Source organism: Asterias amurensis, chromosome 4, assembly GCF_032118995.1.
Source record: "Asterias amurensis chromosome 4, ASM3211899v1".
NCBI classification, from domain to species: Eukaryota; Metazoa; Echinodermata; class Asteroidea; order Forcipulatida; family Asteriidae; genus Asterias; species Asterias amurensis.
Window position 1 is genome coordinate 169542 of NC_092651.1, and position 26587 is coordinate 196128.

The 26587-nt window shown below is 37.5% G+C and overlaps 3 protein-coding genes across 4 annotated transcripts in view; all 3 read right to left on the minus strand.

Moving 5' to 3' along the window:
• The window catches only part of LOC139936467 (transcription intermediary factor 1-alpha-like), a 120030-nt gene extending 109487 nt beyond the window's left edge, over positions 1-10543 (minus strand). The window contains exon 1 of the mRNA XM_071931278.1: positions 9845-10543. The gene's annotated coding sequence lies outside the window, so the exon portion shown is untranslated. The remainder of the gene's footprint in view (positions 1-9844) is intronic.
• LOC139936470 (E3 ubiquitin-protein ligase TRIM33-like) lies at positions 2534-16775 on the minus strand. 2 transcript variants are annotated; one of them, XM_071931282.1, is made up of 3 exons: positions 16764-16775; positions 4608-5886; positions 2534-3825 (listed from the first exon to the last, which is right to left on the minus strand). In XM_071931282.1, exons 2-3 carry the CDS (start codon positions 5878-5880, stop codon positions 3212-3214), a joined length of 1887 nt encoding a protein of 628 aa, XP_071787383.1. In that variant the 5' UTR covers positions 5881-5886; positions 16764-16775; the 3' UTR covers positions 2534-3211. The 2 variants fall into 2 exon arrangements, with proteins under 2 accessions (XP_071787383.1, XP_071787382.1); XM_071931281.1 differs by lacking the exon at positions 16764-16775 and adding an exon at positions 9660-9851.
• Positions 16776-20670: 3895 nt separating this feature from the next.
• Positions 20671-26587, minus strand: part of LOC139936476 (uncharacterized) — a 33187-nt gene continuing 27270 nt past the window's right edge. The window contains exons 2-4 of the mRNA XM_071931292.1: positions 24844-25008; positions 21805-22480; positions 20671-21299 (exon numbers count right to left, since the gene is read on the minus strand). Coding sequence (XP_071787393.1) covers positions 20686-21299; positions 21805-22474 — 1284 coding nt within the window. The 5' untranslated portion in view covers positions 22475-22480; positions 24844-25008 and the 3' untranslated portion in view covers positions 20671-20685. The remainder of the gene's footprint in view (positions 21300-21804; positions 22481-24843; positions 25009-26587) is intronic.

The following is a 26587-nucleotide window of genomic DNA, read 5'->3' on the forward strand; positions in this document are numbered from 1 at the left end:
TGAGTTATGTTCCGTATCTAAAGACATAAGAACGCATTGAACCCATCCTAAGTTAGAACAACTCATCCTAACTCGAATTAGGATTAATCTAACCCCTCAGAATGAGTTATGTTCCGTATCTAAAGACATAAGAACGCATTGAACCCATCCTAAGTTAGGACAACTCATCCTAACTCGAATTAGGATTAATCTAACCCCTCAGAATGAGTTATGTTTCGTATCTAAAGACATAAGAACGCATTGAACCCATCCTAAGTTAGAACAACTCGTCCTAACTCGAATTAGGATTAATCTTACTCCTCAGAATGAGTTATGTTCCGTATCTAAAGACATAAGAACGCATTGAACCCATCCTAAGTTAGGACAACTCGTCCTAACTCGAATTAGGATTAATCTAACCCCTCAGAATGAGTTATGTTTCGTATCTAAAGACATGAGAACGCATTGAACCCATCCTAAGTTAGGACAACTCGTCCTAACTCGAATTAGGATTAATCTAACCCCTCAGAACGAGTTATGTTCCGTATCTAAAGACATAAGAACGCATTGAACCCATCCTAAGTTAGGACAACTCGTCCTAACTCGAATTAGGATTAATCTAACCCCTCAGAACGAGTTATGTTCCGTATACAAAGACGTAAGAACGCATTAAACCCATCCTAAGTTAGGACAACTCGTCCTAACTCGAATTAGGATTAATCTAACCCCTCAGAATGAGTTATGTTCCGTATACAAAGACATAAGAATGCATTGAACCCATCCTAAGTTAGGACAACTCGTCCTAACTCGAATTAGGATTAATCTAACCCCTCAGAACGAGTTATGTTCCGTATCTAAAGACATAAGAACGCATTGAACCCATCCTAAGTTAGGACAACTCGTCCTAACTCAAATTAGGATTAATCTAACCCCTCAGAACGAGTTACGTTCCGTATACAAAGACATAAGAAAGCATTGAACCCATCCTAAGTTAGGACAACTCGTCCTAACTCGAATTAGGATTAATCTAACCCCTCAGAACGAGTTATGTTCCGTATACAAAGACGTAAGAACGCATTAAACCCATCCTAAGTTAGGACAACTCGTCCTAACTCGAATTAGGATTAATCTAACCCCTCAGAATGAGTTATGTTCCGTATACAAAGACATAAGAATGCATTGAACCCATCCTAAGTTAGGACAACTCGTCCTAACTCGAATTAGGATTAATCTAACCCCTCAGAACGAGTTATGTTCCGTATCTAAAGACATAAGAACGCATTGAACCCATCCTAAGTTAGGACAACTCGTCCTAACTCAAATTAGGATTAATCTAACCCCTCAGAACGAGTTACGTTCCGTATACAAAGACATAAGAAAGCATTGAACCCATCCTAAGTTAGGACAACTCGTCCTAACTCGAATTAGGATTAATCTAACCCCTCAGAACGAGTTATGTTCCGTATCTAAAGACATAAGAACGCATTGAACCCATCCTAAGTTAGGACAACTCGTCCTAACTCAAATTAGGATTAATCTAACCCCTCAGAACGAGTTATGTTCTGTATCTAAAGACATAAGAACGCATTGAACCCATCCTAAGTTAGGACAACTCGTCCTAACTCGAATTAGGATTAATCTAACCCCTCAGAATGAGTTATGTTCCGTATCTAAAGACATAAGAACGCATTGAACCCATCCTAAGTTAGGACAACTCGTCCTAACTCGAATTAGGATTAATCCTAGCGTTGCATGAAATCGGTTGCTGAATCCCTCCAAAATACAATAAGGAACGTTCAGGCCCAGATTTGGATGACCACAGTAAGATTGAAAGGAACATTACAGAATTGGTTTTTGCTAACAAAACAGTTGCTGGCAGTTTTAAGCACTTTATGTAATCCACCATATACATCAACAGACAAACCTGTAGAAGTTTGAGATCAATCAGCCATTTTGGTCGTGAGAAATAGTGAACAAATTATTACATATTTTGCATGACAATGATGCGAAACAAAAATGAATTAAAAGCTCACTGAGCAATAAACTCCAAATGCGAGATAAATTTTATTTATTTCTCATCAAATATGACATTTCAGACAGAAATGTTTCAAGAGATGTTTTCTGCCATCATCATCATTAGATCGTGAATCTGTAATCTGTAATCTGAGACAGGATTTTTTTTCTTACCAATTCTGTAATGTTCCTTTAAAGGCACTGGACACTGTTGGTAATTACTCAAAATATCTGTTGGCTCAAAAACTTACTTGGTAATGAGCATTGGAGAGCTGTTGATAGTACAAAACATTGTCAGAAAAGACTCCCTACTGAAAGAACGTAGTTTTTGAGAAAGAAATATTTTCTCACTAAAATATTTGAATTGAATTTCAGGCCTCAATTGAGGTCTCCAATTCAAACATCTGAAAGCACACAACTTGTGTGACAAAGGTGTTTTTACTTCAATTATTCTCTCCCAACTTTGACGACCAACCGAGCTCAAATTTTCACAGGTTTTATGTTGAGATACATCAAGTGAGAAGACTGGTATTTGACAATTATCAAAGGTGTCCAGTGTCTTGAAATGTGATGATAACAATAAAATATACATTTTACATTCTTTGAATGTTAAGGCATTTTCATACATAGATACAACTTTTCTTATAATAAATGGGAATCTAACTTAGAAAGCAAATTATGGCAAAATATACAATAGTTAGTTTTATTACATTTTGATGAGTAATGATTTTCAAAGCAACTCGTTGCATGCAATGTTAAACTTCATTGATTGCTTCCCTTATCAAAAGGAAAAGGTTGCAATACGAAACCCCATAGTGTAATAATCAACCACTTTGCATGCTACTATTTCTTTCAAATACTATTTACTGCTACTATTTCTTTCAAATACTATTTTCTGCTACTATTTCTTGCAAATACTATTTTCTGCCCGATGAAATGTTTTTCAGAAACTCCTTAAAATAAAGAAGCCTGTACTCGAGATAGTTTTTTCTCAAAACATTATTTGACTGCAAAATGCAAAATGAGTCAAGAATGTAAAGAATTGCAACCAGGTATTACAGACAGAATTGATCAATTCAATGTCATAATATTGAGAACTAAAATTAAGTGGTTATTTGAACTCAGTTTGCATAACTTTGTGATTTAATTTGATTGACATAATTTGGTGGTCAGTTCAATCCATGAGACAGTATTTGACCAGCATCATCATTAGATATCATTACACCTTGTTATAAATCTTCACTGAAAGGTAGTCTGCAACTGCAAGCTGCTGACCATCTGATGTCAATGAGATTTTACGTGGGTCGTGCAGACCCTGAGCAATACAGCTGAGAAATCTACCCTGAGTGTCATACTGATGAATATGACCAGTGTCTACCCCATTGCCCACTGCAATGTAGATAGCTGAGCTGTCACAGCATACACCTCTGCAGGATGTAACTTGTTGACTATCGATCATTGGATTGATGCTGAATAATAAAGCACCATTGACTCCAACAATGTCTACTTGTTGTCTGTTCCCACCACTGACTACAACTCTGTCCTTGCTGTCAATGGCCAAGAAGCGAGGTTTAGTCTGAACTGAAACAGTGTCAATGAGTGAACCATCACTGGATCTGTGTTTAGTTATAACTGACCTCTTCACATCCCCGACCATGATTGTATCCTTTATGACTGCTACACACTCAAGGTCTACTGATGTCTTGCCAACTTCACTATGAGGCACTGTGTGGAATTCAAACATCTTGTTGCCATTCCTATTGTACATCTTGACAGAGTTGGTCAAATCTACAATCACTAACTGATTCTGGAATGCAGCAACAGCCAGAGGGTCTGGAAAACAGATAAACAAACAAAATAGAAGCCAATATAATGAATGAATATTCATTTCCAAAAAACTTACAATAATTTGATTTTTGTAAAATAAAAAAGAGAACATTTTTTAATTGAATGTTTCCTGTGTTGTAAAAGCTCTTTGTATGTTGCTTCCAATTTCCAATTCACAATAATACATGTAACAATGACATGTAACAATGACATACAGTAGAACAATAAACAACACTTTGTTCATATTAGCAAGGTTACTATTAATCAAGAACAAAATAGTATTTAATTCATTCTTTTCAACTCTTCTTTTGCGTTTTCACCAAAATAATTAATTCATTTATTAATTTATTTATTTAATATTAATTTGGTATTAAACTGCTTTTGTTGGTGTTGATTAGAGGAATGTCAATTATTGAGAATGACAGCAGCAGAGTGGATTTAGTGATCATGCAGCGGATGAATGTAGTCCTAGTCTACAAGGTACAGTGAAATAGCAAGAACCATTCAATTTCATCACATACAGTTTGACTACCATGGAAACCTTGTATTGATCACAACCAGTGCTGTGATGTTTGAACATTTTAATGATTGACTTGAGTTGAGAAAAGCAAACAATGTTTGATAAATATTTCTCAGATTTGATTGTGGTAATGGAGTGGATTAAATCCTTATTTTCATTGAATACTTTCTGACTGTCACCTTGAAACCAAACAAGAGTACTTTTTCCACAGTTATATCTGAGATTTACAACAATATACCCCTGACTAAATGATTTGTAGGGAACTTACAGCTTGGTAGTGGGATAGATTTCTTCTGGTGTCCCTTAGTGTCGTAGATTACCACTTTGCTATTAAAGAAGTCTGCCACTGCTATCTCATCCCCAGGTACAGAGGCATCAATATCCACAGCCCTATTGATTCCTTCATCATACTCCAAACAAAGCTCCCACCTTGGCTCCTTTATAATCAGATTACCCAGGGAGATATCACAAACCCCTGGAGTGAATCTCAGATGGTCAAGGGTCGAATCTATCTTGGGTTGATTTTGATCTGTGAGTCCCTTCAAGTCCTTACTGATTGTTGGATAGCTTGCAAGGAAGTCAGGCATTGATGAATTCTTGCTGATGTCTTTGGCGCTCTGCAGTGATTGCTGTATTTGATGCAAGTTTACACTCACTGCTTGCTCAAATTCCTTCAATTTCTTGTTCCGATCTTTAAGGATAGTTTGTATTTCATCCATGATGCGACTCTCTTGAGCTGTTACCTCAGCCCTGATCTCATCCGCTCTGTTCTTCACCTCTGCCATGGTTCTCTTAGCTGCAATGTTTAGGTTGTCTTTCATTGTTGAGGCAGTTGCTTGAGATTGTTCAAGCTTCTTCATGGTTTCTTCAAGGGGAGTAAAGAGTTGAGTCAATGACTGTTTGTATGTGGATGAGGCTTGGTTGCAGTCAATGTACTCATGTTGTGGTTTACAGTGATCTATGACAGTACAATCTCTACAAATCATCACATCACATGTTGTACAGTAGAACCTCATCACTTCACCTTCATGAGTTTGGCATTCTGGATGGCGTTTGGGTTTTGTCTTTTTCATTGCAGTTTTCCCATCTCTAACGTCTTTCAAAGTAGCTACTGTATGGCTTAACAACGAGGGAAATTTCTTGTGCATTTTGTAGCAGTTTGCACAAATAAACATGGGGCAGTCATAACAGAAATGTGTTGCCTTGTTTTTCTCCTCACATAAATTACAGACCAACTTGCTGTGTTCAAGTGAACTGACCTGCTCCAGTTGACTTGCAAGACCAGTTAAAATGAAGTTACTCTTGAAATCTTCAACACCCGTCTCAGGAAGTTGTGTCTCCTTTCGACACAAAGGACAAATAAGCATCTTTGCATCTTTGTAGTTGGTAGTGTGATATTCAAGTAAACAGTGTTTACAGAAGCTGTGAAGACAGTCTAGTAGTTTGGGTTCCGTGTACTCCTCGTGACAAATACTGCACTCCAGATAATCCTTTCGGATTTTCTCTAGAGCTGAAATTTGTGCTGGTTTAAAAAACGCCATTTTGATCTGAATAAAAAAAAATAACAAACTCATTAATCAAATATTATAAACCACAAGGGAAACTGACCGGATAAATTTTAATTGATTTGGTTTTGAACAAACATTATCACTAGAGTGGGACTCGAACCATGGACCTCCAGATTAACATGGCAGTGCTCTGTATACCAACTGAGCTATCTAGCCAACATAGAGAGACTGACAACACAGGGCTAGATAATAATTTGGAGGCTAATCATCCTTACTTGCAGCTAAGAGCTGAATTGTGAAGGAAGCGGCTACAACGTGTTTGAGAAGCAGGCATGCAAGGGCGCCTTTGGCTGCTTGCCACATCAACCCATTATGACCACGGAGCACAGCCAAGATCGAAAGTGTTCGATTTTTCCCAAGGGAGGAAACCGGATGGTCTGCAAAACCCTCGTGGCACAGCAGAGAACAAACGCACAACTCAACTCACATATGGCCCTGGCCAGGAATGGAACCGGAGTCATCTTGGTGAGAGGCGAGCGCTATACGCACAAGCCAACCATGCCATCCAGTCAGCTCATAGCCAGTCAGCTCATAGCCAGTCAGCTCATAGCCAGTCAGCTCATAGCCAGTCAGCTCATAGCCAGTCAGCTCATAGCCAGTCAGCTCATAGCCAGTCAGCTCATAGCCAGTCAGCTCATAGCCAGTCAGCTCAAAGCCAGTCAGCTCAAAGCCAGTCAGCTCAAAGCCAGTCAGCTCATAGCCAGTCAGCTCATAGCCAGTCAGCTCATAGCCAGTCAGCTCATAGGCAGTCAGCTCATAGCCAGTCAGCTCATAGCCAGTCAGCTCATAGCCAGTCAGCTCATAGCCAGTCAGCTCATAGCCAGTCAGCTCATAGCCATTCAGCTCATAGCCATTCAGCTCATAGCCAGTCAGCTCATAGCCAGTCAGCTCATAGCCAGTCAGCTCATAGCCAGTCAGCTCATAGCCAGTCAGCTCATAGCCAGTCAGCTCATAGCCAGTCAGCTCATAGCCAGTCAGCTCATAGCCAGTCAGCTCTTAGCCAGTCAGCTCATAGCCAGTCAGCTCATAGCCAGTCAGCTCATAGCCAGTCAGCTCATAGCCAGTCAGCTATAGTTGGTAGAGCGCCAGGACATATATCCAGGAGTGCGTTTTGGCGACCCCAACCAAAAACTGTTTCGGTTGTTGGTCGTTGGTTCTGCTGTTCAGACTGAACGACAACCGAGTTGTGAGCTCAGTTACCGTTTTGGTTGTGACGACAGAAACAGTTTTTGGTTGTGACGTCAAAACGCACTCCAGGGGTCGTTGGTTCAAGTCCCACTCTAGTAGGCCTAAATTTGTCTTTGTTCAAACCCCAAATCAAAATAGTTAACATTCAGTTTGCATTAGTGCTGGGCGAATAGTGAAATTTTGTTATTCGGATACCGCTGGCCAACTATCCGAAATTAACCGGATATTCGATTAGTTTTTTCGCCGCTAAAGGGCGCTATTTGTTTGTGATATGGGCGGATTGATATTAGTTTTAGACAGTGTCACTCGATTCATTTATAAAAATGACCGGATCTAATTTAAAGATGGCGATTTGCTTTTTCTTTTGATCGTGATTGACTCTACGTGAAGGAAAACTTTTGTAATCTTTGAACAAATTACGTCAGAAATGTCATTGTTTTAACTCTTTACGGAGGTGAGCATAGTTAAATACTTAATATATGCTGTTTTATGCTGTCTTAATAGAAGTTTCATAAGGATTCAGAGAAAACATTCATATCATTTGTCGCCCGACGTCCGCGGATATTCGGATATTAAAGAATATCCGGTTACTCGGTTGTAATTACAGAATTATCCAGTTTGTAAATAGGTATTCGCGCCCTATGCGGATATCCGGTTAAGAAAAAAAAGGCATTCGCGGTTACGGATAGGAAAACCTATTCGCCATTAACCGGATATTCGAATAATTCGCCCAGGCCTACACTCTAGTAGGCCTAAATTTGTCTTTGTTCAAACCCCAAATCAAAATAGTTAACATTCAGTTTGCATGAACGGCTCTTGCTATTCTACATCAATTTGAACCATGTATTGTACATTAGATGGGAATGTAATAAAACATTTTAATATTTCATCATTCAATGTCAAATCTTCATGTTCACTTAGAATGTTAAAACATTCTAAGTGAACATGAAGATTTCTTTGATGTAGCAATTTTCAATCAGCTTTTAAACAACCATAAGCATCTATTTAGTCAGTTTACAAATAGTTTAATACCAATGGGATTTGGGACTCATTGGTTTGGCACTGAATACTGGGGACGCCAAATATAATATTATGAACTTCTAGTGAAATTGAGTCTTTCTGATTAAATAGTTGTGAACACTAAAGTGCAAGCATTTACAATATTCTTGAATTTTGCTGGAAATAAGCAGAACTGAAAATAATTTGTTTTTGATTTATTTTCTTCTAATTTCTCAGAAACTACAAATTCTCAGCAAGAACTATTTTAAGGGGAGCTTTCTACCATCATTATCTTTAAACCGTGTAAGTTTCATGTAGATCTGTGGACATTGTGTCGTTAAAAAAAGTACACAGAACCTTTAAGACCCCAGATATGCAAAGAATAAACACTAACTGGCATGTTACTATGGCAACAGGCAATATATTGATTTTCAAAGTCTATACGCCTCTCTTAATATTTATGCATGAGGTACGTTACAATGCTAACTCAAAACGAGGCGATGGGCGCAGCCGCTGCAAGTGATTGGGGAAGTGCGCCCATAGCCTCATTTTGGGTAAGAATTATGACGTCATGCATTAAGTATTAAGAGAGGCGTATTGGTTGAGTCGCATCCCAAGTCCTTTCAATCAACAAAGATAAAAAATGTCTGAAGTAGGGCCTATTAATGCCAAAGATGTCAAACAAGTTTTGATCACCACTACCTTTAAGATTGATAATCAAACAATACCTTCCCTTAAAGGTAAAAACATGAATGATAAATGAGACAAGTCCTTTGCATGGGAAATTACTGTTGATTATTTAATTTTTGGGACATCGTCTCTTTTTGTTCATAACACTGAATACAAGTCTTAGAAAATGTTGCAACCAATTGAGAAGAATGACCCTTAATAACCAGCCATTAGTTCCATTGTATTGAACGGTAAATTCATTCTAATCTGAGTCAATCATGGAGCTAGGAAACAGATTTCTACCCTGAGTGATTTCATAAACCATGCAGTCGTGTTGATTGTACAACACTTTTGAATGTAAACCAAAGATAAAATCATTATCATCTAGGCTGCAAATTACAAACAAATTATACTGCACAAATTAAAGGAACACGTTGCCTTGGATCGGTCGAGTTGGTCTTTGAAAATCGTTCTGTAACCGTTTGTTGTAAAATATGGTTAGAAAGATATTGTAAAAGTAGAACACAATGGTCTACACAAATATGCCTCGAAATTGCGTGGTTTTCTGTTTACCCTGTCGACTAACACAGTCGGCCATTTATGGGAGTCAAAATTTTGACTCCCATAAATGGCCGACCGTGATAGTTCGCTACGTAAAAGGAAAACCGTGCAGTTTGGAGTGATACTTGTGTGGATCATTATATTCTACTTTTAAAACATCTTTCTAACCATATGCATTTCATAACAAACGGTTTCAAACGCTTTTAATAGACCAACTCGTCCGATCCAAGGCAACGTCTTCCTTTAAGTGGTATTTGTATACAATCTTAGGCCTGTTTTAAACAAGCTGCCAGAGTATTTTAGCAAAGTTGAATCAGTTTGTGATCTGTACTCACCTAAGCACTTAGTACTGTTCAAAAAGATGTCCAAGATATGTCTGCAATCCTGTCAGGATGTTCACTGAGTTTACAACAGTCTCTTATTTCCTGGTAGAATGTAGGATTATGTCGCAACAAATACAGTCACAAAAACACCACCAACAAATACAGTCACAAAAACACCACCAACAACACAAAAACACCTACGTAGCAAATTTGTACTATGTACTGTGCGGGGTGTGTCTACAGTTTCTGGATTAATACATGTACGACAGTACTGTATGTAAACAATAAACTTCAGTGTCAAGTTCATGGAAATAGCGATACTGCACGTCTGTTTGATGTCTGGGCTGTTTTAACAATGAACTTGGCAGTGTGTGTAAACAACTCCATGAGTGTACAAAAATACACAGTGAACGTACAACGTACTGTAGTAGGCTACAGTGTGTTGACAATGAACTTCAGTGTCAAAGGTAATGGAGCTAGCGATACTGCACGTCAATGTGTTGAACAGTTGTCTGGGCTGTTTTAACAATGAACTTGGCAGTGTACATGGTGTAAACAACTCCATGAGTGTACAACAATACACAGTGAATGTACAACGTACTGTAGTAGACTACAGTGTGTTGACAATGAACTTCAGTGTCAAAGGTCATGGAGCTAGCGATACTGCACGTCTGTTTGATGTCTGGGCTGCTATGTAAACATTTCCATGAGTGAGCAACAATAAATTTGTAAAGAGTGCTATAAAAATAAGATTATTTGATTACTACGAAAAGGTCTGAGCTATAGCAGCTATGGGAGATAGAAACACAACTGCCAATTTTGTATTTTATTCTATTCTGTCACATCACTCGTTTTCCAACGCCACTTTAAAACTATCAGATTTAAAAAGCCATGACTTAAAAGCCAAAACATCATTTTGTGATGAAATCACATCAGTTGAAAAAATAATGTACACCAGATTTTTTCCTTGCCAAAATGGAAGCACAAAATTCAGTTTATGCTTAAGAGTCACATAGCAATACAGGCAAGCTGACTCCTTGCTTAGCACCATTAGGAAAGGAGTCAGCTAGCCTGTACTGCTATGTGACTCTAAGCATGAAGTATTTAAAACAAACAATCCTGAAGCCATTTTGATTTTCTAAGTCCTCAAAACCAACAATCATGAAGTCATTTTGATTTCCCAAGTCCTCAAAACCAACAATCCTAAAGTCCTCATAAGCAACAATCCTAAAGTCGTTTTTATTTCCCAAGACCTCAAAACCAACAATCCTAAAGCCATTTTGATTTCCCAATTCCTCAAAACCAACAATCATGAAGTCGTTTTGATTTCCCAAGTCCTCAAAACCAACAATCCTAAAGCCATTTTGATTTCCCAAGTCCTCATAACCAACAATCCTAAAGCCATTTTGATTTCCCAAGTCCTCAAAACCAACAATCATGAAGTCGTTTTGATTTTTTAAGTCCTCAAAACCAACAATCCTAAAGTCGTTTTGATTTTCCAAGTCCTCAAAACCAACAATCCTAAAGCCATTTTGATTTCCCAAGTCCTCATAACCAACAATCCTAAAGCCATTTTGATTTCCCAAGTCCTCAAAACCAACAATCATGAAGTCGTTTTGATTTTTTAAGTCCTCAAAACCAACAATCCTAACGTCGTTTTGATTTTCCAAGTCCTCAAAACCAACAATCCTTAAGTCGTTTTGATTTCCCAAGTCCTCAAAACTAAAAATCCTAAAGTCTAAGCATGAAGTCCTCAAAACAAACAATCCTGAAGCCATTTTGATTTTCTAAGTCCTCAAAACCAACACACATGAAGTCGTTTTGATTTCCCAAGTCCTCAAAACCAACAATCCTAAAGCCATTTTGATTTCCCAAGTCCTCATAACCAACAATCCTGAAGCCATTTTGATTTCCCAAGTCCTCAAAACCAACAATCATGAAGTCGTTTTGATTTTTTAAGTCCTCAAAACAAACAATCCTGAAGCCATTTTGATTTTCTAAGTCCTCAAAACCAACAATCATGAAGTCGTTTTGATTTCCCAAGTCCTCATAACCAACAATCCTAAAGTCGTTTTGATTTCCCAAGTCCTCAAAACAAACAATCCTAAAGTCGTTTTGATTTCCCAAGTCCTCAAAACCAACAATCCTAAAGTCGTTTTGATTTCCCAAGTCCTCATAACCAACAATCCTAAAGTCGTTTTGATTTCCCAAGTCCTCAAAACCAACAATCCTGAAGCCATTTTGACTTCCCAAGTCTTTAAAACCAACAATCCTAAAGTCGTTTTGATTTCCCAAGTCCTCAAAACCAACAATCCTAAAGTCGTTTTGATTTCCCAAGTCCTCAAAACCAACAATCCTAAAGTCGTTTTGATTTCCCAAGTCCTCAAAACCAACAATCATGAAGTCGTTTTGATTTCCCAAGTCCTCAAAACCAACAATCCTAAAGCCATTTTGATTTCCCAAGTCCTCATAACCAACAATCCTAAAGCCATTTTGATTTCCCAAGTCCTCAAAACCAACAATCATGAAGTCGTTTTGATTTTTTAAGTCCTCAAAACCAACAATCCTAACGTCGTTTTGATTTTCCAAGTCCTCAAAACCAACAATCCTTAAGTCGTTTTGATTTCCCAAGTCCTCAAAACTAAAAATCCTAAAGTCTAAGCATGAAGTCCTCAAAACAAACAATCCTGAAGCCATTTTGATTTTCTAAGTCCTCAAAACCAACACACATGAAGTCGTTTTGATTTCCCAAGTCCTCAAAACCAACAATCCTAAAGCCATTTTGATTTCCCAAGTCCTCATAACCAACAATCCTAAAGCCATTTTGATTTCCCAAGTCCTCAAAACCAACAATCATGAAGTCGTTTTGATTTTTTAAGTCCTCAAAACAAACAATCCTGAAGCCATTTTGATTTTCTAAGTCCTCAAAACCAACAATCATGAAGTCGTTTTGATTTCCCAAGTCCTCAAAACTAAAAATCCTAAAGTCGTTTTGATTTCCCAAGTCCTCAAAACAAACAATCCTAAAGTCGTTTTGATTTCCCAAGTCCTCAAAACCAACAATCCTAAAGTCGTTTTGATTTCCCAAGTCCTCATAACCAACAATCCTAAAGCCATTTGGATTTCCCAAGTCCTCAAAACCAACAATCCTAAAGCCATTTGGATTTCCCAAGTCCTCAAAACCAACAATCCTAAAGCCATTTTGATTTCCCAAGTCCTCATAACCAACAATCCTAAAGTCGTTTTGATTTCCCAAGTCCTCATAACCAACAATCCAAAAGCCATTTTGATTTCCCAAGTCCTCAAAACCAACAATCCTAAAGTCGTTTTGATTTCCCAAGTCCTGAAAACCAACAATCCTTAAGTCGTTTTGATTTCCCAAGTCCTCAAAACTAACACTCCTAAAGTCGTTTTGATTTCCCAAGTCCTCAAAACCAACAATCCTAAAGTCGTTTTGATTTCCCAAGTCCTCATAAGCATCAATCCTAAAGTCGTTTTTATTTCCCAAGACCTCAAAACCAACAATTCTAAAGCCATTTTGATTTCCCAATTTCTCATAACCAACAATCCTCAACAAAATTGTGGAGGTTGGCACTGGAAAGAATGTTAACAAATTTGGATACTTCAGATTTACTCAGTTCTTCCATATTTACATTGAAATCACCTAGGTAGATAGGTTTACCAGGTAACAACGAAAGTTCACCAATAAAGATTTTAAATTCAACAAGGAACTCAGATGTTTTGAATCTATTTGGTTGAGATGGTGGCGGTCTGTAGATAACAATGAACAGTATGGATCTAGATTGATCAGTTATCAGGGTATGCTCAAATGTAGTGGTGGCAACAGGACTACTTAAAGACATGAAATGTAATTGAGTCTTACAGAGCACTCCAATGCCAACCCCATGTGACTCCCTACCACCACGTGGAAAATTGAGGAAAGAGTAACATGGAGGTTTACATTCCCCGATTACAACATTGTCATCATCAAACAGCCATGTCTCTGTCAGGAACATGACGTCAATATCTTTCTCAATAACGTAATCACAAAGGATGTCGGTCTTGTTACTGACAGAGTGGGCGTTCCACATATACATGTCAAGAGGTGTTTCATTAAAGTTAGATACACATTTAATTGTAATCAAATTGTCATTGTTAGGTCCAGTTCTTGGTTTGAGCACTGCATCATTGTTCACTCTAGGTTGGTTAATGACAGTTATTGGTTGTGCCACGCCATGATCTTACTCTCTAGGATTGTTAAGGACAGGTGTATAACAATCATCAGGATGACCGCAGTGACAGTTGTTTGCTGCGTATGCTCGTCTTCGCTGCTGTCTAACTCCAGCTCTACAGCCTCGATGAGTAGAAGAGTTTATATGGAGGGACTTTAGGGTAGACCATACTGAAGCGGGTAATAGGGGAAGATTGCATGGTTTAAGCTCTGATAATTCATCCCTTGTATAACACAGCTTGATGGGATCAGTGAGGGAAAACAAATCACTTGTACCATGCTTGTGATTATGTGAGTCTGAAACAGTACAGCCAGTTGGGTCTGGGTTAGGGGATACATCACCTGCACACGAGGGCGTCGATCGCTACTGAAAAGTGGGGGGGGGGCGAGCAAGTTTTAAAATACCTTACATTATTTTCACCCATACCATTACCTTTACGTTTAGATTCTGTGTTACACGTCTTCCCTATTTTTTGTATGACAAGGAGGTGAGTTACAGGGGGGTGATAATTAACAATAACATCATCCGATGGAGTTTGGGAACTTGTTTCCCTCATGTAAAACCAAGATTCTTTCAAATTCAAACATCGTATGCACAGTCTTTTTTAATTGTAACAACATCGCGAAAAATTATTGCGTAAAATTTTGAGAATTCTTTATGTTTTTGTTTCCTTTCTTTTTCTTTTATATTAAGATATTTAACCTTCAAATTTACTACATTTTTTTACCATGTGTATCAGCTGACCTGAGCTGAAATTCCCGTCCGATGCAATGGCTCAATGCAACCCCTCTCTTTCACACCATTTTAAAACATTTTGATATATAGGGCCTATGTATTTGCTAAAGCTGTCTTTATTTAATATGTTTACTTGTATATACTGTTTTTGTGAAAGTTATTGTCTTTGAATCTTGGCCGAATAAATAGTATTAATTATAATAATAATAATAATAATAATAATAATAATAATAATAATAATAATAATAATAATAATAATAATAATAATAATAATAATAATAATAATAATAATAATAATAATAATAATAATAATAATAATAATAATAATAATAATAATAATAATAATAATAATAATAATAATAATAATAATAATAATAATAATAATAATAATAATAATAATAATAATAATAATAATAATAATAATAATAATAATAATAATAATAATAATAATAATAATAATAATGATCTTTAGAAGAGCTGACCGCGCAGTATGTTGTTCTTCTAGAAGTTTGGAGTCAAGTTTTGCTCATTGACATCAGGTTGGATTCTTCAATTTAAGATTTTCAGAGGCAAGGTTGTGATTGGACACTCATGTTGTCTAAATTTATCTGTGCTTTTCTTCTTGACACAAAAGCCTCATCTGAACAGTGGGCCAGCCAAGTACGACTTTGCGGAGCCGCACTAGCGGTTGGTTGATGTCCATTTTGCTTCTTTGACAGCTGAGCCCAAACTGCTCGGAGCTGCTCCTATGGATTTCACTGAATTTTGTGCCTTGTGTGATTGTAAAATAAAGTTAAAACATTTTGCACGCACATGCACACACAAACTTCCAGATGCATTGTGTACCGAAACTTGTTGTCATATGTCTGTATTAATGAACTGGAAATAGGCCCCAAATACCATTCTGAGCGTGGTTCATCAGAACCATGATCAGAATAAAGATGAAACTGAAGAAGACATTTCACCGTTTGTCTAAAGTCTATACGTCGTAGTTGGTAGTGCTGTCACGTTTGGTAGTGGTTCAGCACTGCAGACATGATGCTGTAAACCAAGGGCTAGCAGTGCAAGAATAGGTAGAAAGCCCAGACCAGGTATGGATCTTGAATGGATCCTCATTGTCGTTATAGCTTCATTCAATGGAGATCAATGACTTGTAAAGAGGCATCATTTGTTCAGTGATTGAGTGATTGTGATTGAATCATTCAGTGGTGATCAGTTGAATCAGAGGAGATCAATAGAGACAAGTGGAGTCAATCAATGGAATACTCCGGCCAGCTTCTGTATGCAGCTTCTGTGCACTTACATGGATCTGATTGGCATTGGTTGTTCAGTGATTGAGTGATTGTTATTGAATCATTCAGTGGTGATCAGTTGAATCAGAGGAGATCAATGGAGACAAGTGGAGTCAATCAATGGAATACTCCGGCCAGCTTCTGTATGCAGCTTCTGTGCACTTACATGGATCTGATTGGCATTGGTTGTCACTCAGCCGGTTTACACTCAGTAGATGGAAGTTATAGTGCAAAGAATCAAATTTTTCCAAAATTTGACCAAAATATAAGCAGGTCAACTCCGAAAGATATACAAAAATGATCACAAAGGTATTTGTAGTCGATTGGTGTATTGATAAATCTCACAGTCAGTTGCCATCGTAAAAAATCTTTGCAGAAAGCGGGGGACATAACACTGGCGGCCACTCCTACCGAAGTTTGGTCAGGGGAACAGATAAACTCATCTGCTATGCAAGCTTTGGTTGAGAGACAGATCTGCTTAGCAAGTTTGGTCAGGGGAACAGATAAACTCATCTGCTATGCAAGCTTTGGTTGAGAGACAGATAAACTCATCTGCAAAGCAAGCTTTAGTTGAGAGATAGATAAACTCATCTGCTAAGCAAGCTTTAGTTGAGAGACAGATCTGCTAAGCAAGTTTGGTCAGGGGGACAGGTAAACTCATCTGCTAAGCAAGTTTAGTCAGGGGGATAGATAAATGTGTCATATATGCACAACTCCCAATATAGAATCCCAAAAGGCAGCAGACATGGTAGCCGCGCATTGTTTGGGTGAGTGTGCACGTTTTTGACATCCAAAATGGCGGACAGGGGTGACCATTTATGTGAGCTGCGCGTTGTGTGAATAGGGTCTATACATACCTTAGGACTGGGTCGGCGCAGGGCTGTAGGGTCAAGCAACAACAATCAAAGTCATCCACAGAGTCCTTTCCAAGACGGGTCTTGTTGGTTCCATAAACCAGATTGAGCTGCAAGATAACGCACAAGGAATCGTCATGAAGGTGTTTACAATTATTGATTCAGAATTATCATCTTAAGATTATTGTCAAGATCCATCAATGTAGCAAGCCTATGATCAATATTTGCAATTGTGAACTTAAAAAAATTAATTGGGGTTGAAAAAAGAAAAATTGAATAGAGTGGGACTTAAACCAACGACTTCCAGATTAATGTGGCGGTGCTCTTCCAACTGAGCTATCTAGCCCTCTGTTGGCGGTCTTTCTATTTTATCAGTTTCTTTGTTCAGGGGTGCCAGTCATTCCAGTTTTCATAAAATGCCGAAAGATTTATACACAATGCATGCAGGCCAGGTTTGTACGTTTGTACATTGGAAAATACCTCTCAGCTCAGAGCAATTTTTACAAGACAAGGAAATTGAATAAGGAAGAGAGATAGTGGAATAAATCTTCACTTGACAAGAAATAATAATAGAGTAGGAATCATCTCCAGATGTATTGACAATGTCTTAAGTTGGGAGTATAATAAGAGACAGATATAGCATTCATCTAAACAAGTCTACATGAGCAATAATCAACTGCAATATCAATCTAGATTTATTGACAATGTCTAAAGTTGAGAGTACAATAAGAGACAGATATAGCATTCATCTAAACAAGTCTACATGAGCAATAATCAACTGCAATATCAATCTAGATTTATTGACAATGTCTAAAGTTGGGAGTATAATAAGAGACAGATATAGAATTCATCCAAACAAGTCTACTTGAGCAATAATCAACTGCAATATCAATCTAGATTTATTGGCAATGTCTGAAGTTGGGATTACAATAAGAGACAGATATAGCATTCATCTAAACAAGTCTACATGAGCAATAATCAACTGCAATAACAATCTTGATTTATTGACAATGTCTAAAGTTGGGATTACAATAAGAGACAGATATAGCATTCATCTAAACAAGTCTACATGAGTAATAATCAACTGCAATATCAATCTAGATTTATTGACAATGTCTAAAGTTGGGAGTATAATAAGAGACAGATATAGCATTCATCTAAACAAGTCTACATGAGCAATAATCAACTGCAATATCAATCTAGATTTATTGACAATGTCTAAAGTTGGGAGTATAATAAGAGACAGATATAGCATTCATCTAAACAAGTCTACTTGAGCAATAATCAACTGCAATATCAATCTAGATTTATTGACAATGTCTAAAGATGGGAGTACAATAAGAGACAGATATAGCATTCATCTAAACAAGTCTACATGAGCAATAATCAACTGCAATATCAATCTTGATTTATTGGCAATGTCTAAAGTTGGGAGTACAATAAGAGACAGATATAGCATTCATCCAAACAAGTCTACATGAGCAATAATCAAGTGCAATATCAATCTAGATTTATTGACAATGTCTAAAGTTGGGAGTACAATAAGCGCCAGATATAGCATTCATCTAACTAAGTCTACATGAGCAATATTCAACTGCAATATCAATCTAGATTTATTAACAATGTCTAAAGTTGGGAGTACAATAAGAGACAGATATAGCATTCATCTAAACAAGTCTACATGAGCAATAATCAACTGCAATATCAATCTAGATTTATTGACAATGTCTAAAGTTGGGAGTATAATAAGAGACAGATATAGCATTCATCTAAACAAGTCTACTTGAGCAATAATCAACTGCAATATCAATCTAGGCTTATTGACAATGTCTAAAGATGGGAGTACAATAAGAGACAGATATAGCATTCATCTAAACAAGTCTACATGAGCAATAATCAACAGCAATATCAATCTAGATTTATTGACAATGTCTAAAGTTGGGAGTACAATAAGAGACAGATATAGCATTCATCTAAAAAAGTCTTCATGAGCAATAATCAACTGCAATATCAATCTTGGTTATATACAGATCAAACTAACTCCAAAATCTACAATTCAACTACTTTACAGCTAGTCAGTCTGTGCAAAAAATGGATGGAAATAGACAAAATGAGTTTGGGTAAAAACCCAAATTATTAAAATGATTTACTTTACAGAACAATCAATGATTTTAAATGGACAAAATGATTTCTGTTGCAAGAGTCTCCTGCCGTCGATTTCACCAAACTCGTCCTAACTTAGGATTAATCTAACCCCTCAGAACGAGTTATGTTCCGTATCTAAAGACGTAAGAACGCATTAAACCCATCCTAAGTTAGGACAACTCATCCTAACTCGAATTAGGATTAATCTAACCCCTTCAGAACGAGTTATGTTCCGTATCTAAAGACGTAAGAACGCATTAAACCCATCCTAAGTTAGGACAACTCATCCTAACTTGAATTAGGATTAATCTAACCCCTCAGAATGAGTTATGTTCCGTATCTAAAGACATAAGAAAGCATTGAACCCATCCTAAGTTAGGACAACTCGTCCTAACTCGAATTAGGATCAATCCTAGCGTTTCATGAAATCGGCTGCTGAATCCCTCCAAGAATACAAAAAGAAACGTTCAGGCCAAGATTGAAAGGAACATTACAGAATTGGTTTTTGCTAACAAACAGTTGCTGGCAGTTTAAGCACTTTATGTAATCCACCATATACATCAACAGACAAACCTGTAGAAGTTTGAGATCAATCAGCCATTTTGGTCGTGAGAAATAGTGAACAAATTATAACATATTTTGCATGACAATGATGCGAAACAAAAATGAACTAAAAGCTCACTGAATGACGACCAACCGAGCTCAAACTTTCACAGGTTTTTTGATGAGATACAAAAAGTGAGAAGACTGGTATTTGACAATATTATCAAAGGTGTCCAGTGTCTTGAAATGTGATGATAACAATAAAATATACATTTTACATTCTTTTGAATGTTAAGGCATTTTCATACATTGATACAACTTTTCTAATAATAAAGGTTATCTAACTTAGAAAGCAAATTATGGCAAAATATACAATAGTTAGTTTTATTACATTTTGATGAGTAATGATTTTCAAAGCAACTCGTTGCATGCAATGTTAAACTTCATAGAATGCTTCTCTTATCAAAAGGAAAAGGTTGCACTACTTAATGAACAACCCCATAATGTAATAATCAACCCTTTGCATGCAATGTTAAACTTCATAGATTGCTTCTCTTATCAAAATGAAAAGGTTGCACTACTTAATGAACAACCCCATAATGTAATAATCAACCCTTTGCATGCAATGTTAAACTTCATAGATTGCTTCTCTTATCAAAAGGAAAAGGTTGCACTACTTAATGAACAACCCCATAATGTAATAATCAACCCTTTGCATGCAATGTTAAACTTCATAGATTGCTTCTCTTATCAAAAGGAAAAGGTTGCACTACTTAATGAACAACCCCATAATGTAATAATCAACCCTTTGCATGCAATGTTAAACTTCATAGATTGCTTCTCTTATCAAAAGGAAAAGGTTGCACTACTTAATGAACAACCCCATAATGTAATAATCAACCCTTTGCATGCTACTATTTCTTGCAAATACTAGTTCCTGCCCGATGGAATGTTTTTTAAAAACTCCTTAAAATAGACAGGCCTGTACTCAAGATATTTTTTCTACAAACATTATTTTACTGCAAAATGCAAAATGAGTCAACAATGTAAAAATTTGCAACCAGGTATTACAGACAGAATTAATCAACTCAATGTCATCATATTGAGAACTAAAATTAAGTGGTTACTTGAACTTTTCAGTTTGCATAACTTTGTGATTTAATTTGATTGACATAATTTGGTGGTCAGTTCAATCGATGAGACAGTATTTGACCAGTATCATCATTATTAGATATCATTACACCTTGTTATAAATCTTCACTGATTCCCAGTCAGCCACTGCAAGCTGCTGACCATCTGATGTCAATGAGATTCCACGTGGGTCGTACAGACCCTGAGCAATACAGCTGAGAAATCTACCCTGAGTGTCATACTGATGAATATGACTATGCTTATAACCATTGTCCACTGCAATGTAGATAGATGAGCTGTCACAGCATACACCATTGCAGTTTCCAACTGGTTGACTATTGATCTTTGGATTGATGCTGAATAGTGTAGTACCAGTGATGTCAACAATGTCTATTTGTTGTCTGTTCCCACCACTGACTACAACTCTGTCCTTGCTGTCAATGGCCAAGAAGTGAGGTTTAGTCTGAACTGAAACAGTGTCAATGAGTGAACCATCACTGGATCTGTGTTTAGTTATAACTGACCTCATCACATCCCCGACCATGATTGTATCCTTTATGACTGCTACACTCCAGAGGTTTACTGATGTCTTGCCCACTTCACTATGAGGCACTGTGTGGAATTCAAACATCTTGTTGCCATTCCTATTGTACATCTTGACAGAGTTGGTCCCATCTACAATCACTAACTGATCCTGGAATGCAGCAACAGCAAATGGACCTGAAAAACAAATGTATAAATGGATAGGACTCAATATAATGATCATTCATTTGCAAATTACCTACAAACTGTTTAACTTAATTTCTGTGAAAAATACAGGACATCATTATTATTAATATCATGTTGTGAAAGCCCTTTTGTAGTTTTCTACTACAATTCGTAGCATGCAGCGGGTGAATGTAGTCCTAGTCTACAAGGTACAGTGAAATAGCAAGAACCATTCAATTTCATGACATACAGTTTGACTACCATGGAAACCTTGTATTGATCACAACCAATGCTGTGATGTTTGAACATTTTAATGATTGACTTGAGTTGAGAAAAGCAAACAATGTTTGATAAATAGTTCTCAGATTTGATTGTGGTAATGGATTGGAATAAATCCTTATTTTCATTGAATACTCTTTGACTGTCACCTTGAAACCAAACAAGAGTACTTTTTCCACAGTTATATCTAAGATTTACAACAATATACCTCTGACTAAATGATTTGTAGGGAACTTACGGTTTGATAATGGGATAGATTTCTTCTGTTGTCGTTTAGTGTCGTAGATTGCCACTCTTTTATTATTGTAGTCAGCCACTGCCATCTCATCCCCAGGTACAGAGGCATCAATATCCCTAGCTCCTTTGATTCCTTCATCATACTCCAAACAAAGCTCCCACCTTGGCTCCTTTGTATTCAGATTACCCAGGGAGATATCACAAACCCCTGGAGTGAATCCCAGATCGTCCAGGGTCGAATCTATCTTGGGTTGGTTTTGATCTATGAGTCCCTTCAAGTCCTTACTGATTGTTGGATAGCTTGCAAGGAAGTCAGGCACTGATGAATTCTTGCTGATGTCTTTGGCGCTCTGCAATGATTGCTGTATTTGATGCAAGTTTACACTCACTGCTTGCTCAAATTCCTCCAATTTCCTGTTCCGATCTTTAAGGATAGTTTGTATTTCATCCATGATGCGACTCTCTTGAGCTGTTACCTCAGCCCTGATCTCATCCGCTCTGTTCTTCACCTCTGCCATGGTTCTCTTAACTGCAATGTTTAGGTTGTCGTTCATTGTTGAGGCAGTTGCTTGAGATTGTTCAAGCTTCTTCATGGTTTCTTCAAGGGGAGTAAAGAGTTGAGCCAAAGACTGTTTGTATGTGGATGAGACTTGTGGATTAGAAAATGCCATTTTTATCTGAATAAAAAAATAAAAAATAAAAACTAATTTATCAAATATTATAAGCCACAAGGGAAACTTACTGGGTAATTTTAATTGATTTGAACAAAGAAACTTTGACTATAGTGGGACTCGAACCATGGACCTCCAGATTAACATGGCAGTGCTCTGTATACCAACTGAGCTATCTAGCCAACATAGAGAGACTGACAACACAGGGCTAGATAATAATTTGGGGTGCTAATCATCCTTACTCGCAGCTACATGTTAGAGCTGAATAGCGAAGGATGCGGCTACAACGTGTTCGAGAAGCTGGCATGCAAGGGCGCCTTCAGCTGCCAGCCACATCAACCCATTATGACCACGGAGCACAGCCAAGATCGAAAGTGTTCGATTTTTCCCAAGGGAGAAAAATTTTCCCAAGGGAGAAAAACCGGATGGTCTGCAAAACCCTCGTGGCACAGCAGAGAACAAACGCACAACTCAACTCACGTATAGCCCTGGCCAGGAATGGAACCGGAGTCATCTTGGTGAGAGGTGAGCGCTATACGCACAAGCCAGTCAGCTCATAGCCAGTCAGCTCATAGCCAGTCAGCTCATAGCCAGTCAGCTCATAGCCAGTCAGCTCATAGCCAGTCAGCTCATAGCCAGTCAGCTCATAGCCAGTCAGCTCATAGCCAGTCAGCTCATAGCCAGTCAGCTCATAGCCAGTCAGCTCATAGCCAGTCAGCTCAAAGCCAGTCAGCTATAGTTGGTAGAGCGCCAGCACATATATCCAGGAGTGCGTTTTGGCGACCCCAACCAAAAACTGTTTCGGTTGTTGGTCGTTGGTTCTGCTGTTCAGACTGAACGACAACCGAGTTGTGAGCTCGGTTACCATTTTGGTTGTGACGTCAAAACGCACTCCAGGGGTCGTTGGTTCAAGTCCCACTGTAGTAGGCCTAAATTTGTCTTTGTTCAAACCCCAAATCAAAATAGTTAACATTCAGTTTGCATGAACGGCTCTTGCTATTCTACATCAATTTGAACCATGTATTGTACATTAGATGGGAATGTAATAAAACATTTTAATATTTCATCATTCAATGTCAAATCTTCATGTTCACTTAGAATGTTAAAACATTCTAAGTGAACATGAAGATTTCTTTGATGTAGCAATTTTCAATCAGCTTTTAAACAACCATAAGCATCTATTTAGTCAGTTTACAAATAGTTTAATACCAATGGGATTTGGGACTCATTGGTTCGGCACTGAATATTGGGGATGCCAAATATAATAATATGAACTAGTGAAATTGAGTCTTTCTGATAAAATAGTTGTGAACACTAAAGTGCAAGCATTTACAATATTCTTGAATTTTGCTGGAAATAAGCAGAACTGAAAATAATTTGTTTGTGATTTATTTTCTTCTAATTTCTCAGAAACTACAAATTCTCAGCAAGAACTATTTTAAGGGGAGCTTTCTACCATCATTATCTTTAAACCGTGTAAGTTTAATGTAGATCTGTGGACATTGTGTCGTTGGACCTACAAAAAGTACACAGAACCTTTAAGACCCCAGATATGCAAAGAATGACCTAAACACTAATTGGCATGTAACTATGGCAACAGGCAATATATTGATTTTCAAAGTCTATACGCCTCTCTTAATATTTATGCATGAGGTACGTCACAATGCTAACTCAAAACGAGGTGATGTGCGCAGCCACTGCAAGTGATGGGGGAAGTGCGCCCATAGCCTCATTTTGGGTAAGAATTATGACGTCATGCATTTAAGTATTAAGAGAGGCGTATTGGTTGAGTCGCATCCCAAGTCCTTTAAATCAACAAAGATAAAAAATGTCTGAAGTAGGGCCTATTAATGCCAAAGATGTCAAACAAGTTTTGATCACCACTACCTTTAAGATTGATAATCAAACAATACCTTCCCTTAAAGGTAAAAACATGAACGATAAATGAGACAAGTCCTTTGCATGGGAAATTGCTGTTGATTATTTAATTATTGGGATATCGTCTCTTTTTGTTCATAACACTGAATTCAAGTCTTAGAAAATGTTGCAACCAATTGAGAAGAATGACCCTTAATAACCAGCCATTACTTCCATTGCATTGAACGGTAAATTCATTCTAATCTGAGTCAATCATGGAGCTAGGAAACAGATTTCTACCATGAGTGATTTGAGAAACCATGCAGTCGTGTTAATTGTACAAAACTTTTAAATGTAAACCAAAGATAAAATCATTATCATCTAGGCTGCAAATTACAAACAAATTATACACTGCACAAATTAAGTGGTATTTGTATACAATCTTAGGCCTGTTTTAAATAAGCTGCCAGAGTATTTTAGCAAAGTTGAATCAGTTTGTGATCTGTACTCACCTAAGCACTTAGTACTGTTCAAAAAGATGTCCAAGATACGTCTGCAATCCTGTCAGGATGTTCACTGAGTTTACAACAGTCTCTTATTTCCTGGTAGAATGTAGGATTATGTCGCAACAAATACAGTTACAAAAACACCACCAACAAATACAGTCACAAAAACACCTACGTAGCAAGTTTGTACTTTGTACTGTGCGGGGTGTGTCCACAGTTGCTGGATTAATATACCTATACAACATACAACGTACTGCAGTACTGTATGTTGGCAACGAACTTCAGTGTCAAAGGTCATGGAGCTAGCGATACTGCACGTCTATGTGTTGAACAGTTGTCTGGGCTGTTTTAACAATGAACTTGGCAGTGTACATGGTGTAAACAACTCCATGAGTGTACAACAATACACAGTGAATGTACAACGTACTGTAGTAGACTACAGTGTGTTGACAATGAACTTCAGTGTCCTCAAAACCAACAATCCTGAAGACGTTTTGATTTCCCAAGTCCTCAAAACCAACAATCCTAAAGTCGTTTTGATTTCCCAAGTCCTCAAAACCAACAATCCTAAAGTCGTTTTGATTTCCCAAGTCCTCAAAACCAACAATCCTAAAGTCGTTTTGATTTCCCAAGTCCTCAAAACCAAAAATCCTAAAGCCATTTTGATTTTCCAAGTTCTCAAAACCAACAATCCTGATTCGTTTTGATTTCCCAAGTCCTCATAACCAACAATCCTAGAGTCGTTTTGATTTCCCAAGTCCTCAAAACCAACAATCCTTAAGTCGTTTTGATTTCCCAAGTCCTCAAAACCAACAATCCTAAAGTCGTTTTGATTTCCCAAGTCCTCAAAACCAACAATCCTAAAGTCGTTTTGATTTCCCAAGTCCTCAAAACCAAAAATCCTAAAGCCATTTTGATTTTCCAAGTTCTCAAAACCAACAATCCTGATTCGTTTTGATTTCCCAAGTCCTCATAACCAACAATCCTAGAGTCGTTTTGATTTCCCAAGTCCTCAAAACCAACAATCCTTAAGTCGTTTTGATTTCCCAAGTCCTCAAAACCAACAATCCTAAAGCCATTTTGATTTCCCAAGTCCTCATAACCAACAATCCTAAAGCCATTTTGATTTCCCAAGTCCTCAAAACCAAAAATCCTAAAGCCATTTTGATTTCCCAAGTCCTCAAAACAAACAATCCTGAAGCCATTTTGATTTCCCAAGTCCTCAAAACCAACAATCCTAAAGCCATTTTGATTTCCCAAGTCCTCATAACCAACAATCCTGAAGCCATTTTGATTTCCCAAGTCCTCATAACCAACAATCCTGAAGCCATTTTGATTTCCCAAGTCCTCATAACCAACAATCCTGAAGCCATTTTGATTTCCCAAGTCCTCAAAACCAACAATCCTAAAGCCATTTTGATTTCCCAAGTCCTCAAAACCAACAATCCTAAAGCCATTTTGATTTCCCAAGTCCTCATAACCAACAATCCTAAAGCCATTTTGATTTCCCAAGTCCTCATAACCAACAATCCTGAAGCCATTTTGATTTCCCAATTCATCATAACCAACAATCCTAAGGCCATTTTGATTTCCCAAGTCCTTAAAACCAACAATCCTTAAGTCGTTTTGATTTCCCAAGTCCTCAAAACCAACAATCCTAAAGTCGTTTTGATTTCCCAAGTCCTCAAAACCAACAATCCTAAAGTCGTTTTGATTTCCCAAGTCCTCAAAACCAAAAATCCTAAAGCCA